The sequence below is a fragment of the Tribolium castaneum genome, chromosome 5, assembly GCF_031307605.1.
Source record: "Tribolium castaneum strain GA2 chromosome 5, icTriCast1.1, whole genome shotgun sequence".
Classification (NCBI taxonomy): domain Eukaryota; kingdom Metazoa; phylum Arthropoda; class Insecta; order Coleoptera; family Tenebrionidae; genus Tribolium; species Tribolium castaneum.
The window spans coordinates 6,933,128-6,949,390 of NC_087398.1; the positions used below are offsets into that span (position 1 = coordinate 6,933,128).

Consider the following 16,263-nt stretch of genomic DNA (forward strand, 5'->3'; position numbering starts at 1 on the left):
ATAAATGACCCAGTGGTTGTCACTTCCTACAACAATAAAATTTGGGTGCTTTTTAATTGGCGCAGTCGGTAGGCTGCGCTGATGAATTATTTGAACAGCGTTAGACAGGACTGTGCTTATTTTTTGTACGAAATGAGCAGAATCACGTTGAAATGGAGTTCATGCATTAGGCAGATTAGTGCAGCAGAGCTCTGCAGCCTGATTTCACAAGTCGCTCGTTAAGTGCCATTAACATCAACCACCGAGAGCGGGCGTAATGTGGATATGAATTTGTAGCGAGCTAATTGCGTCACAATGAGAAATGGTCTATAGTCTCCTCCAAAGGCCGAGTAACCGCTGCGGAGTTCGGGTATTAACCGGGCATTTGTGATGGTTTGGTGTATCCTTTTCAGTATTGTGTCAGAGCCATTAATCATGCAGTTAGTGTATGGCAATATAAACAAGTCTTTTTTATGTCATCGGATACCTGACGCGTTCGAATAATACCTTGTTTATCAGTGCCATCAACACCATGGGGCGATATGCTAAGCTCGAGGAATGTTCTTCATTCAAACGAGAATTGTGGGTGGCCAGAAGTTCTTCTCCGACGATTATTATAAGCTGTCTTTACAGCACCAACATCCGATTGTTGAGCATTCATGGAAATTTTATTGGCTAAAGTCCTCCACAGTAAGCAGGGACATTCGCGAGCTTTTTTATTAAACGGCTACGTGACTGGTTCTTTGGGAACTCGGGCTATAAGAGTTTTTACTCCCAACACAACGGAAATTACATGCCCTTATCATTACCGAACCTCCTGCATCAATTTATATTACAACAAAAGCATTTCATTTAAATTAGAGAAATTATGATAGCTGCAGGTTGATCATTATGCAAATCGATAGCTTCTTCAACGTTTTAAAGATAATTTAATATTATAATGCTTTAATCGCATGTAATTACGACGAAATGTCGAAAGCGCGCATTAACGGTTTCCGGTTTGACCAAAGCTTCCCCGTTCAATTCATCAAAATTTAAAAAGTGATTTTTCCCGAAGCCTTCCATAAATCATAATCCACGGGTGTCAAACAATTCAAATGAAGTCCACCTCTCCTCCAACAGGTGGGCATAGTGTCAAAAGTGATTTTAAGACAACAGTGAGCCCCCGAAGACACCGTGGAGCCATAGAAATAATAAATTTATGTATTTCCACTTCGCCGTTGAGTAACGTCGCCCAGTATCACCTTTCAGGGAGTGGAAACAGTTCTCTAACAACAGGAGGTCCATCCCAAGCCATACAAGGGGGTTTGACTTGTTAAAAGTGTCCCTTTTTCTTCTTATTCTTAACGGTCAATTAACTGCACATTCAATCTGTGGTTGATACAATATATTTGTTGTGCGAATACAAAAACATTGGGACCTTTGTGCTAACTGGGTTCCACTATCTGCTTTGGTGGCCTCTAATAGATGTCACCAGAGGAGAACGGGATTGAATTTATGGGTTTCTTCCCGGCAATTGTTAAAAAGTATAGCACGTAATGTAAACTCTGTCATTGTTGGGGGTATAAGACAGGCAAGTTGTTGAAATGAAATGGTGAAAGTGCGATGGGGACTTGGCTGGGCGACTGAAGAGTCATGACCCACCTGGACCGAATCTAAAGTCATTTCACACGGTCCTCGTGCCTTTTCATAACCCCGAGATATTTGTTGGATACTGCTTTATGATGATTAAATGGATTTTAATGAATGGTTCTAGAAGCACTCGCAATAAAATGCTTTTTAAGAGATGGGCAATTTTTCAATTGCAAGGTTTAAAACAGAAAAAAAACACATTTCAAGTATATTATTTAAATATAATTTGACGCCTTTTTCCAAATTATTTCTTGTAAAAACACATCACTGCATCTTTTGTTAAACGACGATTAAAATAAATTCGCTTGCTTCTTTTATCTTTTTTGATTCTTGATGTATTGCTCGTTTTTATTTATTTGTTATTTATTTTATTATTTAAAATCACATTAGTAAAAAAAATCGTATACCAGTTTTCATTTTATTGACACAAAAAATAGACGTAAAGTGTTTTATTTCAACAAACACCTCTATTAAATTATCTTCTAAACCCTGCAAACTATGTATAAGTTAAAATTTCTGCTTTGATTCCTAAAAATTTCAAAAATCTATTGGTCCGTTTTGGATCCTATTCGAAACAAAGTTATGCAAGATTCTAAAAACGGTGATTCAGAATTATGCACCGAATAAATAGTAGTTTTCACTCAAATTTTGACATTTATTTTGCAATCACAAACACACACTTCAGCTTTTACAATTGTTTTACGTAGGTATACTTAGATAGTCAAATACCTTATGTTTAAAGACAGACAAAAGCTCTACTATATTTTTCGATTTAATAAATTTCATATCGTACAATTATTTTAATAAAAAAATGTGTAAATTATGTGAAATATTCTGGAAACAACTGATGCATACCTACTTATATTCTTCTACAGTTTTATTTTTAAAATTTTTAATTTTTGTACTCCTTTGGATGCGATACGATAATTAAATAATAGTTTTTTTTATTCATTATTATTTTGTATTGTTGTCTATTATTTTGATTGTTGTCAATTTGTTGCTAAAGTTAGATAATTCTAGCAGGCTTTAAATTAGATACTCAATTGCGCCTAATTTCTAATGGGACACAAAGCCATCATTGTGATTTCATAACTGCAGTATTTTCTCTATTAAACCGAAACTGTTAGCGGTACCTTTGTCTTCATTTTTGTGTTGCCATGACCTTTCTTTGCTGAAGTTTAATTCAATTTTTTTCAAAATAAATTGAATCATCGTATATGTAATTTTGATCTGTTTTTTTTTAGAAAAATAGGGCATTAAGATATTTCATGTTAGGGGCAGGTACCATTTTATATTTGGTAATTTTCCTCTATATTTAGAATTAGTGTATCTATAGCTAAAAGTATCTAGCGAAAGCATTTATACATTTTGGTCAGATAATTGTAACTTACAAAATTTAGAAGCTATCTATACAGCTTAATAAAATTTTAAAATAGCAAACAGATGTATCACATAATATGGTTAGTAGGTACTTATACTCGTAGGTACTACAGAGCTACATAGGCATTAGGTAGGTAAATCCCTAGTTTAAAAATTAATAAATACCAGCAACTAAATCTTTAACACATTTAACATTTATCGTTAGCTAGACCTTTTATTTTTTTGAAAAAAATCCTAAACTGAATTTTTTTCAGTGGTTTGAAAATATTTCATTATACTTTAAGTTATGAGGATACTAATCTTTATTTTCTAACTACCTAAAAATAGAAAGAATAAAACCAAATATTAAAAATGAATGATGTAAAACAAATATCAAAGAAAAATAAGACATTTAAATAAAATTAATTATAGATCTTTGCATGTAATTTTATTAATAAAAGTTTTGACTATCAGGTCCATTTATTTAATTTATTATTAAAAACAATTTTACAATACAACACAGATTTGAGAACTTTTCGACGTAAAAATGCCACTATCAACTCTAAACACTTACGGCACCGACAAACGCCACAACACAGAAAGTTTCATTAATAAGAAAAGTAAGACACTTATTTAAACTTAATAAAAAATGGATAATTCATGGTCAAAAAAATCTTAATTCAATTTTGGGACCAGATTCTACGGATAGTAACAGTAGAACATTATAGTAAAAGCAATTCGAGCGGTGGAGAAGAATATAATCATAATCAAGCATCAAAAAGAACTGATTGGGTTAAGTATCTCAACTGTAGGAGGTGTTTTATGTGGGATTGTCTAAAATTTCTGAACTTATGCGACAAATGTGGTATGGTTTTACGTTAAAAGACGTAATACCGACTCAAAACCGTTTAAATATCATCCATAGTTATGTTATTCTAGCACTATGTTGTAGATAGCTCAACTCCTGATTTTTTTGAAAAGTTTTCGATAATTTCTTATTTAGATATCTGTTCTCAATACAACTGTAGTTATGTATATGTTCTAAATAAAAAATTTCGTCTCTGAAGTGTCAAAAATATTTTTTTTGTAATTTTTTAAAAAAATGTGGATTATCGCGCCATGAATTACTCTGTCTACTATTTAGGTACTCTTTCTTTCCCATTCATAGTCACTTATTTATTCTCTTCGCTATTCCTTTTTTTTTAAATCTAATAAAGTTTATAGCAAAAAATGTAGATTGTTGATTGCATTTCCAGGCGCAAGTCTCGTAAAACTACGTGAGGCACTTTGTAGTCTGTACCCACCTACTAATAAATATTTAGTAGACACGTAAATTGTACCAACACTTTTGGTTAGCATCTAGATGAGTTGCAGAAAATGCTGATTTTGCTATCTCTCAACAAAATACTGCCTTTAATAGCGCAAGAAGATAATTCTGTAACACCCTGTGCTGATCAAAGCTGTCTTCTTGGTATTTTGATAAGTTATAATTAGAAATGTATTTAATAGTTAGTGTCTCGTTTATAAAAATAAAGTTGTAGTCGCCGGTCGTAAGGAAGCAAGCTAATCGGCTTGCATTAGTGCTAAAACCGCCTCGTCATCTCATCTCCGAAGCCGATGTCCAGGAGAATGCGCATCTGGCAAGGTGTGTAATAATTGACGCGCGTGAGACAGGCGTCAGCGTTGCGGGCGCGCTCCGGATGAATAGTACCATTGAATGAGTGGAGTACATGCCATAATGGGCAGCAATGGCCGGGTTGGCGATTGCCGGCGGTGACCGGTGGGTGGCCCAGGGAATCCGGGGAGTGATATCAAGTGGCCTGTCTACAGACTATGTCGCCACCGCTACCACAGCCTCTGATTGATAGCTCAAGTCACGCGAAACTGATAGCAGACCACACACACTACCCTCCACGCCCCCCGAGGCCCCGCCCCGGGACCGCCCCCTCGTGCAGCGCCGCCGGACCGCGGCCCCGACCAGTCAGTCTTTCAGTGGGTACCAGTTGTACTGGACATGTGCTGACTGGCGTGGGTTCTGGTGACTGTGACTTTCCAGTGTTTGTGATGCTTCTCGGTGCGATGCCCGAGGAAAGTGCAGCCGCGGGGTTGCTCGCGCCCACGGCGAAGACGCGCGCCACCGACTTCTCCATCGCCGCGATCATGGCCAGGGGGGCTGTCGCGCCGCCGGACGCCGACGCCAGGGAACTGCCAGGCGACGGTCAGTTCTGCTCATTTTTACCACGATAGCCTCCGACTTTGTTTTATTGACCTCATTGCTGGGTTATTGCTACACCTTGCTCTCACTTTAATTACATACACCCAAGAACGAAATTTCAACTGATGTAGGTAGTCGTGACATTCAGGGCTCTAATAAACCTAACAAATTATGATTGCGATAGGCAGTAAAGTCTACTTAATGTCTATGTCACTTTTTATTGTTGACATTTGTTATTACTTATGATATTTGCTCTGGCTAAACTGCACAAGCTTACATTTTACAAAAAGAAAAGAAAAGCCTTGTTGCTACCTCAACATTCCTCCAGTACCACGTCTGCAATAAAATCCTCTCCTTTGTTCACCAAACTTTCAAACGACAACCACCGATTTTTAATTAATTCAATAATTTACGATTAATCGTTTAAGTACAACAAGTGTAACTTCATTTAAAAAAAACTCATAATTTCAAGAAAATTGCGCCAAAATTCAGCATAAACAATATGTTATTTTACATCTTAATTCGACATTTTTCAAAGATCTGCGACTGCGCAAAGTTCCATTAATTCTCAGTCGAATGCTTACAGACTTTTCAAAATACTGTTGTAAAAATTTGAGAAAAATATAGAAAATTACTTACTGCCGACGCTAAGAAATATGCTTGCAGTAACCAAAAAATCGTTATTAATGTACAAAGTATAGAAATGCTTGTTTACCATTGACCACGGGTTGTTAGCGCAACTTATGAGTAAAGTTTTTGGTGTAGGGCACATGCAAACTATCGTAGGTTTATATTGGTTACTTATGAAAGAATTTCTTTTAAATTCTGTTTCTTTATCTTTGCATGTTCATTCCCAATAAGGTTTGTTTTTCTCAAGCTCATATAAGTTTGGTTGTTGTTTATTAGTTATTACTGAGGTAGTATTGTGGTCTGCACGTCACAGAAGGTGTAAATATCTCCTAACAAACCTCTAATACCCAATTATCACCTGTTTTATTTTTATTGCTGCATGAGGTAATTATCTGATAATTAGTTATGATACCTATGAAGATTAGACTTGATTAACAATCCCAGAACCTTCATTAAAGTTAACAAACTACTAAAAAGGAAATTTGTACTTGCAACTAATTATGTATAGGTACTTTAATAAATTAATCGATTAAAGGCAAGTTGCAGACAAATTGTTCATACAGTCAAGATTTTCAAAATTATTACTCCTATTATAGATTTTAAAAATAAACCCGTCAAACAGGATTTATGTGGCAGTCGTCAAACGTTTACGACATTTTTTACGTTCTTTGAATATTTATTAAAATATGTGCCAATATTAATGATGGATGGATGTAATTATTTATTTTTATGTTCATACACCTACCTACAGTTAAAAGAATTATTTTAAAACATAAATGAATAAAAATAAATGAATTTTTTAGAAGGTATCAGGCTTTGACCACAATACCTATGTCTGGCTAGGTGATACACACTTCTGGGAATATGAGATCTTTTAAAAATATACATAGAAAAAGTAGGTACAGTTACCTAAAATGAAAATGTTGCGTCCATAAACAAACGCCTACCGAGCGTATTTGCTCTGACACTCATTTATTTTCACAAGATTTGTTTAAAAAACGTCTAAAATCCACAAAACGAGTCAAGACTGGTGGTGTTTTAACAAAATACATCTCAAAATCACAAAAATAAAATGAGACTAAGTGTAACTCTGCATGTTACACTGGATTTCGTTTGTTTTTGTGCATTTTTTTTTAAGCTTGTGAACATGTTTTGAATAAATAAACCGAGCTGAAAAACTGATATTCAAAAGAAGCATTTTTTAATTTTTCTTGATTTTTTGATGCAGTAACATTATTTCGTAAAAATTATCAAGAATAATGCAAAAAATGCTAGAAGAATTGAATTACTCTTCAAGTTTGTTCATTAATTCCAAATGGAATCCTATAAACAAAATCAAATGTTGCGCCGTGTTTGTTTATTAAATTAAAATTAATTAAACTTGCAAAGAAATTAACAAAATAAATTATTTCACTAGTTTGTTAAACCTAAAAGAGAAATTAGACCAAAGATAATATTTTTAGGTAACTCTCTAGCATGTTGATAAGACAGAAAGCTAATTATTTAATAAATTTAAGGATCTTAATCAGTGAAACAAATTTCATATCATGGAAGGCATTCAAGACGACTACAGTACAAAATTGCTAAATATTTTTGTTTTGTTTAAATTACTTAAATTTAATTGGGTGGAGCCATTCCGAAAGCCAATCTGAGTCATGTCCTTTCAATGCGTTCAACCAATAAAAAGGCAAAGATAATGCCTAGACAAAAAATTTTAAAGCGAATGTATTGGTCGATCGTCACAAGCTGATTTTAAAATGGTTTCGAGGACTAAACTGTTAATTTTAATTCAATAATAATTATTTTGTTTCGATTTGAATTTATTTTTTGCCTAAAGGAGTGAAAAAAGTGATTTGTTTTTTTCTTTATAAAACGCCTTTGGAATAAAAAGCCAGTTTTGAGCCTGAAATTCATTTATTTTGTAAGATTTTGTCAAAACACTCCTCAAAATCACAAGATTAAAATAAAACTGTTGTTACTTTGGCCGTTCCACTCGATCTCGTTTGTTTTTGAGCGACTGTGCTTTATAGTGATTCTGGCCGCCATTATTTTAAAGCCAAAAAACTTCATAGAATATCGATCTACGTAATTAATAAAGAATTCCTAATTTGACGAAATAATAAAGAATAGTAAAAAATAAACAATATAAATATACAATAAATAAGAAAAAATAAATATAATAATTATGGTAGTGGGTTTTTCTCACTCCAAAAGAGATCAAACATTTAACTAATTATGCACATTAGTATTTTTATTCTACAACTAACAAACAGGACATTAGGGATAAATAATAAGAAAGGTGCGGCCAAAACAGTTCATAATTAATATTTTATTAAAGGGAATTGCAAAATTGCATTTTCACTTTACTAAGACATGAAATAATTGAACACCATTATTTTGATTTCTATTTTATACATAAGTGATATCACTCGCATGTAAGAACAAGTTATTGTATAATAGAAATTATTATATGACTAACAAAACCAAATTCTTCAATTTCTATTTCTTGATGTGCAGTCATTTGTACCTATCGGTTTAATTGTGTTATGGTAATTACAAAAGCACGATCTGTCGCTTTGCATTTATTAGATGATGGACTTGGTATAGCAGCCAATCTTATTTCTTTTTACTATACATACTTATTATTATAACGTACTCGTACTTATGCCCAAAAATTGTATAAACCTGTGCTTTTTTTTTAACTCTTGTAACACGAAAAATAAGTGCATCAACTCGCTGACAGAAGAGAATTCCTTCCAATAATTAGTTCGGATTATAAAGATATTCCTGTACTTATTTGCATTTTTAAAACCTAAACCGGAAACCTTTATTATGAATAACTTTTCTCTATGGTAAAAATTCAGCTTATTATTAACAAAATTATCTATCCTTCCGTGACTGGATTAACGCCCTCCTGTCACAGTCCAGCCTTGATTTGGGTGAACTTTCCAGGTGCCGCTTCGCGATCCAGCTCACCCGACATGGAGGATCCCTTAGAGGACGATGATATAGAAGTAGACGTGGAAGAGTGTTCGGACAGCGAATCGGCAAGGGCTTCGAAACCGAAACTTCGACAATCTCCCGCAATTTCGGACTGTGGCTCAGAACCGGCCGATTTAGACCGGGAATCCCCCGACATAATCCAAGAGAAACCCATTTCGAAAGCAAAAATATCGTGCAACTGCGACGAGTTGCTGAACGTCGAATGCCACCTCGAAACCAAAGACCTCTGGGACAAGTTCCACGATCTTGGCACGGAAATGATCATCACCAAAACCGGGAGGTAGGTGGCCATTTTCACATCAAACGCATAACAAGTTCGAGAAAATTACTGGAGTATAGTGGCGTGAACAAGAGCGAAGATTTTGTTCCGGAACGTTGCCGCCATTGTTAGGCCAGTGGCTGCTCGTGCACAGTCCATTTTAATTAGGCTGTTTTCTCTAATGACACGTCTTTTTCGCCAATCGCTTAATTGGGCAATTTGTCCGATGAAATATTTATCGGATTTGTGGAGGGCCACTTGCGCTGATAGGGGGTGGACCCTTGTTACATCACAATCAACTTCCCATTCATGTACCATGGGGTTGATTCTATTTATTGACTTGTAACATCGACATTATCGGCTTAAGCCATCAGAACGGAGCAATTACGAGCTTGATTAATTCAAATAGGAACTAATCGCGAAACAGAAACCTTGTAAGCGCAATCTGAATTCGATAAACATTGTTGTTGCTCGATTTTACGGCTGCTTTCTATCGGAATCTGTGACTGCATCCTCAGTGATGTTCGCAAATAATTTAGCAATTTTGCGGTTGAATGACTGCTTACAATGAACAAAGAAGTTTAAACGGATACATATGATGAAAAACTGCACGCAAGCTGTTCCAACGGATCAAACACGATGCATATACAACAACTGGCTAACAATAACGCTAATTACTGTAATACTGCAAAAAGTTAAGTAGATGTGATAAATGCTATGGACAATACATAAGTACACACTTTCCTGGCCATTACGCTGATAACAGACATTGTATATTCGCTATTTTAACCCATACTTCGTATTAATTACAGGATAACATCTTTATTAGTTCAAAATTATCGCAAAGACAAATATTTTCATAAAAATAGGCGAGCACGTGCATAAATTACATTTTTGTGATAAGGCTTGTACAAGAGAGGCTAACACTTGTACATTTTAAACACAGTCATTACTACAGCGCCTCTTACATAAGCTGGCGTTACAACAATTACCACTTAATTTTTTCACCTGGACATGTTCTTTGAACGAGAATAATGTAAAAAAGGAAAATGCAAAACTCTTATACGTTGACGCTTTTATAACAATGTAGGAAGTCATTTGCTACATTTGCTTTTTAGTGTCAAAAATTTTGGAACTAAAGACATCTCTAATATTGTTAGAGGTTGATCATGGTACCTATTACAAGAATTAAAACAATTTTTACTTAATTTGGATATACCTATGGTCAAAATATTCTTCTATTTCAAATATAAGAAAACGCATCTATTTACCTAGTTCTTTTGGTTTCTCATTATAATCAACCGTTTAAAAATTCTTAGAGGAACACTTACAAAAAAGTAAATATTAAATATGAATATTTTTTTGTACTTATAGCTTTTAGACAACTATTTCCCACACGCTCCAGCCTGTGAGAAACGGATTTTCCTGCAGTGTGGTGTTTTTTACTTTGCAATGGCTAAGAACAATTAATAGGTTGGTATCGCCATCGCTTAGATGGAAACGGTTATATTTTTTACGAAAATATGTTTTTGTCAAATTTTTGATTGTTTGTCCTATTACCTATTAGCACCTATTAGCAAAAAACACTAAATTATAAAAAATATTTTTTTGAGATTCGTTACAAAAAATATTGTACCTAACTTTAGAAAGTACATTGTGAAAAAACTAAATTAAAAAAAAAATTGAATTGCCAAAAAACTTGCTCCAAAAATTTTTTTTTAAAGTCATAAAGGCTCAAACAATGTAAAAAAAATTTTTTGAATGCTTTTATATCACCTACTACCAAAGATTTTGGTCGACTCTGTAGATCGTCACTGTCAGTATTTCAAAAGGGAAAAATGAGCAGTGAGACCTGGCAGCATAGCATTTGATTTAAAAATATAAACTCTTGGCTAAATGTGAATCGGTCTTATTTTTTCACTTAAAAATACGGTAATAATAACATTTCTATTGATTTTCATTTTTATTTTTATTACATTACAGCGACTTTAGTACGTCTTTATCACACCTAGAAACAACTTGTAATTAAAGAAATTCAAGAATTTTTATCAAATATGACACGTGTAGGTATATCAAATGTATACCAGGTATAGTAAGTGTTATTATTACGCTTTCAATAGTTGTATCCGATTACTCATTTTTTTAACAAACTATATTATCATGTCAGTAAAACATAGCAACAATTTTAGCAATTTTCTAAAATAATTTTTATGTAAATGTATGAATATAAAGACAGTTCTTTGTCTTATTATAGCAGCAAGGCGTTTAACTATTCTGATTTTTCTGCGAAAAGGCGATTTCAACAGCATTTGATGGTAAATTTATTTCAAGGTGTTGAAAGTTTATTTTGCTTAGGTCATCTTTAATATACCTACACACCTAATTAATAAATACCACGCGCTTATTTAATCAAAATAGCTAAACCGCTTTTTATTTTTATTAGTAGCAAAGAGTATAAACCTGAAGCTTGCTGAAAATGCAGTCAGCTGCAGTGGTGTCGAAAAAAGTGTCGGAAAGTCAATTTTGGTGTAATTTGGGCCCGGGCATGAAAAAAGCGTGGCTAAAGCCCGGGCCTTGCATTACTCGTAATTTGGAGTGTCCCTCACCGGGTGTAAATATACGGAGTTGGCGTTATACAAATGTCGCATAGTTGATGATCAGATCGCGTGTGAGCCCCAACTGTCGGTCAATTGTAAAGTATATCGTCGCATCCGCTCACTGGTTTTCATCATTAAACCTCGTCGCTTTTCCTACTTATTTATTACAGTATTCCTCGCTTTTTGTTAACACTTTCGAGAAGAAATTAGTGTTATTACGTCTCGCAACGGTAGCCATCACTTACGCAAGAGCACTTTTGGCTTTGCAAAAACATAATTGTGGAGAAACCGTAGAAGTTGGAGTCGGTGGTCATTCATTCGGCCTTAAAACTTGACACGTATGACATTTCGAATAAGCAGCCCAGCGGGGCAGCAGAGAACTTTTCGGAAAACAACGTGTTGATTTAGGATCGGCAGGCCGCAAGTTGCGGGCATGATTAGGTCTCGCATCATTACCGAAATAAATTCCGAAACACAATACCGAATGTAAATTACTAATAGCCGTGCTATTGCCGACACGCTTTTATGATTCTTTGCTAATAAACGCGACGCAAGACAAAACCTGAATTGATTATTTTTACATTTCTGTTTAGTTCCCGAAAACAGCCTTGCCTTTTATCGGTGAAAATATGTTAACGAATGTCTAATGATATTCCACACGTATCTGCCGTTAACTCAAACGTAAAACCTCCTAAGACTGTTCTTTCCTCTATACAATGAGAACTTAATGGTAGAAAGATATATGACACATGTCAGATTAAAAGGCTGATAATAAAAAAGGTGCATACCAAGGGAACCCTGCTTAAGGTGGATTCTGATTTTTTCAGATACCGATATTCAAACAAATTTATTTCGGAGGGAATTATCACAGTTCCACTAAATTCATGCTTTTTATTACTTACTATTATAGCCCAATTATGAGGGCATATAGCTTTATTTTTGTAACACGAAACTACAACTGTTCTTCGGAACACAAAATCATTTTCGTTTACAGTAATTAATAATTTTTGGCATAGTTGGCTATTTTTTTGAATTTGCTATTAATTTCTTATTTTAATTTTAACGTTGGGCTACAAATAATAAGTAGTAAGAATGTTTTTGCTTTTCCTTTATTGTGGTAGACATTGTTATTGCCTAGTTTTATATTTTATACTCAATTAACTTAACACCTACATAATCAAACACTATAACGAAGAATAATATAATTGAAAATTAACTCAAAAGTGCGTATAACAACTGTAAATATTCATAACACAAGTGGATGATTTTTGTCTTTCTAACGTTGATATGATGTTGATTTTTTACTTTTGTTGAATGGTGTGTTGTCTCAAGTTTTATGATTTGGTACAAGATGTGTTTCCTTTAATTGTGGTACATTTTATCAGTAAAATCGAATTATCAGGAAACATATGCAGATTTAAGATTGTAACATTTACATAATATTAAACAGTTTACACCTGCTACCAGTTCTTCAGTTCTTGTTAACACGTTGTCTGAATTTTCGTTTATAACAAAGACTGAGAGTAAGTGTTTATTTAGGCAAAATGTACAAAGTGCCAGAACTTCAGGTTTGGTAAAGTAAAAGAGGTAATTTTCGCTAGGAGGCACACTTGCATTGCTGATATTGCAGTTGACATGAGGTATATCTCTCCCATAATTTGCAAGTAGACAATGTGTGACAGTTTCGCGATTGTGGCTGCTTTATCTGTTGAAATAATGACGTAACTAGAGCCATATTCGCAAAGGTTAGGAGTTTGTGATCAGCAACAGAGTGGCTGTAAAAACTAAATGCATAGTTGAAAGTAGGAAGAATTGTGAGATATTATGGGCCACCTCGTTACTGCTATTGTCCCGGGTTCACATCTGTCCTCCCAAACGACGTGTTTGTTACATTTGTACACATTTCAAATATAATCAGCAGCCTACACAGGCTGTCGCTACTAGATGTGAAATATTGAGCGGGCGCAATGCGTGAAAGTATCAAATTTTTACGTAATCGCCGATCAGGAATCAATGCCGGTGATGTATCGGGTATTAATTGTCCGGGGGCAGCTTCCACCTTGACCATAAATTACCTCCGGAATCCGGTATTTACACGCGGCGGGGGAAGAGGAAAAAGCAATTTAGTGAGCTTTAGCAGGAGGGAAATCAATGAAGACAACTCGAGGGGCGGCCGAAACGAGAGCCGATCTGAATTAGATACTCTTCAGGCAGAAATATCTCTGGAAATGTGTCTGGAAATGGCTCCCTAATTCTCTGCACTGAGCTACGTAGTTAATTACGGCTCAGTTTCCCTCTAAATCAAATCACGCTCGGCTTTCCGCCTCTGTTAGACAACCTTATTACAACTTCCCGCAAAAATTACAAAATGGAACTCTGATTCCGATCCAATTAAATGGGTCTTAGAGGAACACCGACACAATAATAATGCCAAATAATATCAGCGACGCCGTGTGTGGTGCGGGCGCTTTGGAAATCGAGCTAAAATTTATAATAGGACAGTGACTTGTCATAAAAGCGAGTACTTATGCATGTAATCGAACACTTTTACGGCAGTAAAACCACGTCCCATAAACAATGGTGATAGAGTTATCCGGCAATTAAGTTGCTGGGCCTATCGAAGCCATCTTGGCACCTGGCTTCCAAACCCATGCCTACATACTATGCCATCCATAGATGCGATCTCTTATAACTCAATCGCTAAATTGCGCGCCTTTTGATCCCCCACTGATAACGCAAATTGTTTTTTAATAACGCAGTCAACAAAATCTACACCCATCCCCTTAGAACTGCTACAATGTTACACAGCCATGTCAATTTCACTGGTTTACAAAAAGTTAGCACATAGCTATTATCAATTATTACGTATTAATTAAACTTTTTAGCTCAAAAGCTGTGAAGTTTCCGTTCCAATACGGCAAGTTCTTTGGTAATTTTGGACGAAATTTCGCGAAACAATCTCGGAAATAATTGAGTTTTTATATCAAAAACGTGCGTACATGCTCGAAAAATATTATTTTCTATCCAACTCGATGACGTTTCGGCTACTTTTTGACAAACTTTCGCATTTTTGGATGAAAAACAGCGTATTTTTCACTCGTCTGTATCTCAAAAATATGCTTTAGAGCTCGAAAAATGGCAAAATTTGAACTATTTTTGTAATTTTTTAGTTTTTCTAACAATTTTTTCTAAACAATTTCCTTTCACAGTATCCACCCCTGCTGTTACACGAAAAATTTTTATTCGCTTATTTTTGGTGCAGAATTTGAACAGTAATGAATGCTCAAGTTTATATTAGATTGTTGAAATGTACGAAAAAATGCAAACTAAAAATTAAAAAAAATACGCCAGTTAAGAGAAATGATTGGTAAATAATAGTTTACTTAGCAATTTGTGGGTTGACTATCGAAGTTTAAGTCCTTCCTTTGACTACTTTCTTTTTGAGTAATCAACTAATAATTACTAAATCCGATACCAAATTTTGTTTAAAAAAGACGACTATTTTGTTGTCAGGATAAAGTCAGGATAAACGTGCGTACATGCTCGAAAAATATTATTTTCTATCCAACTCGATGACGTTTCGGCTACTTTTTGACAAACTTTCGAATTTTTGGATGAAAAACAGCGTATTTTTCACTCGTCTATATCTCAAAAATATGCTTTAGAGCTCAAAAAATGGCAAAATTGGAACTATTTTTATAATTCTTTAGTTTTTCTAACAATTTTTTTTAAACAATTTCCTTTTATAGTATCCACCTCTGCTGTCACGAAAAATTTTTATTCTCTTATTTTTGGTGCAGAATTTGTAACAGTAATGAATGCTCAATTTTATATTAGATTGTTAACAAGTACGAAAAAATGCAAACTAAAAATTAAAAAAAATACGCCAGTTAAGAGAAATGACTGGTAAATAATAGTTTACTCAGCAATTTGTGGGTTGACTGTCGAAGTTTAAGTCCTTCCTTTGACTACTTTCTTTTTGGGTAATCAACGAATAATTACTAAATCTGATACCAAATTTTGTTTAAAAAAGACGACTATTTTGTTGTCAGGATAAAGTCAAGTCTTATACAAGTCTGCTGTTATTTATTTTTCCAAGTTGTAAAAATCAACAAACAGCTTGTTAATGTATTAATCATGCAAAGCCGCCGCCATGATTGAGTGTGACACTCTGGGGGCGGTTGGCGGCGGCTTTGTACTATATCGACGCATTTTGCGGTGACAGGTGTGCTAGTCCGTGTTTCCATCGATAATTGAGAACGCTAATATCGAAAGCGGCAAACTTTGCCAATAGACAGATAATAATACCGCTGTCCTGCCCTGTCCTATAATTTCGACGGTAATCGAAGTAGTGCGATAATAGAGAACGGTAACGTTACAGAAACCGTGAATATTAACTAACAAAAATGCTACACCAAGTCGGCTTAGTTATGACTAATTATTATGACCATTTAATATGCAAATATGCAAAAATGGGGTCATTTTTTGCAACTCGACACCCGGATTCCACACGAGGAGGACCTTGACCAAAACGCTCAATCTTAATCAAATTATTTTTAATTGGTTTAGGTGGTGAAGGCTAAATTTCG

At 34.7% G+C, this 16,263-nt stretch overlaps 1 protein-coding gene across 1 annotated transcript in view; it reads left to right on the forward strand.

The window, feature by feature from the left end:
• Positions 1-4,788: 4,788 nt before the first annotated feature.
• LOC661420 (H15 protein) overlaps positions 4,789-16,263 on the forward strand; it is a 29,192-nt gene continuing 17,717 nt past the window's right edge. Inside the window, exons 1-2 of the mRNA XM_967577.4 lie at positions 4,789-5,188; positions 8,768-9,098. Coding sequence (XP_972670.3) covers positions 4,804-5,188; positions 8,768-9,098 — 716 coding nt within the window. The 5' untranslated portion in view covers positions 4,789-4,803. The remainder of the gene's footprint in view (positions 5,189-8,767; positions 9,099-16,263) is intronic.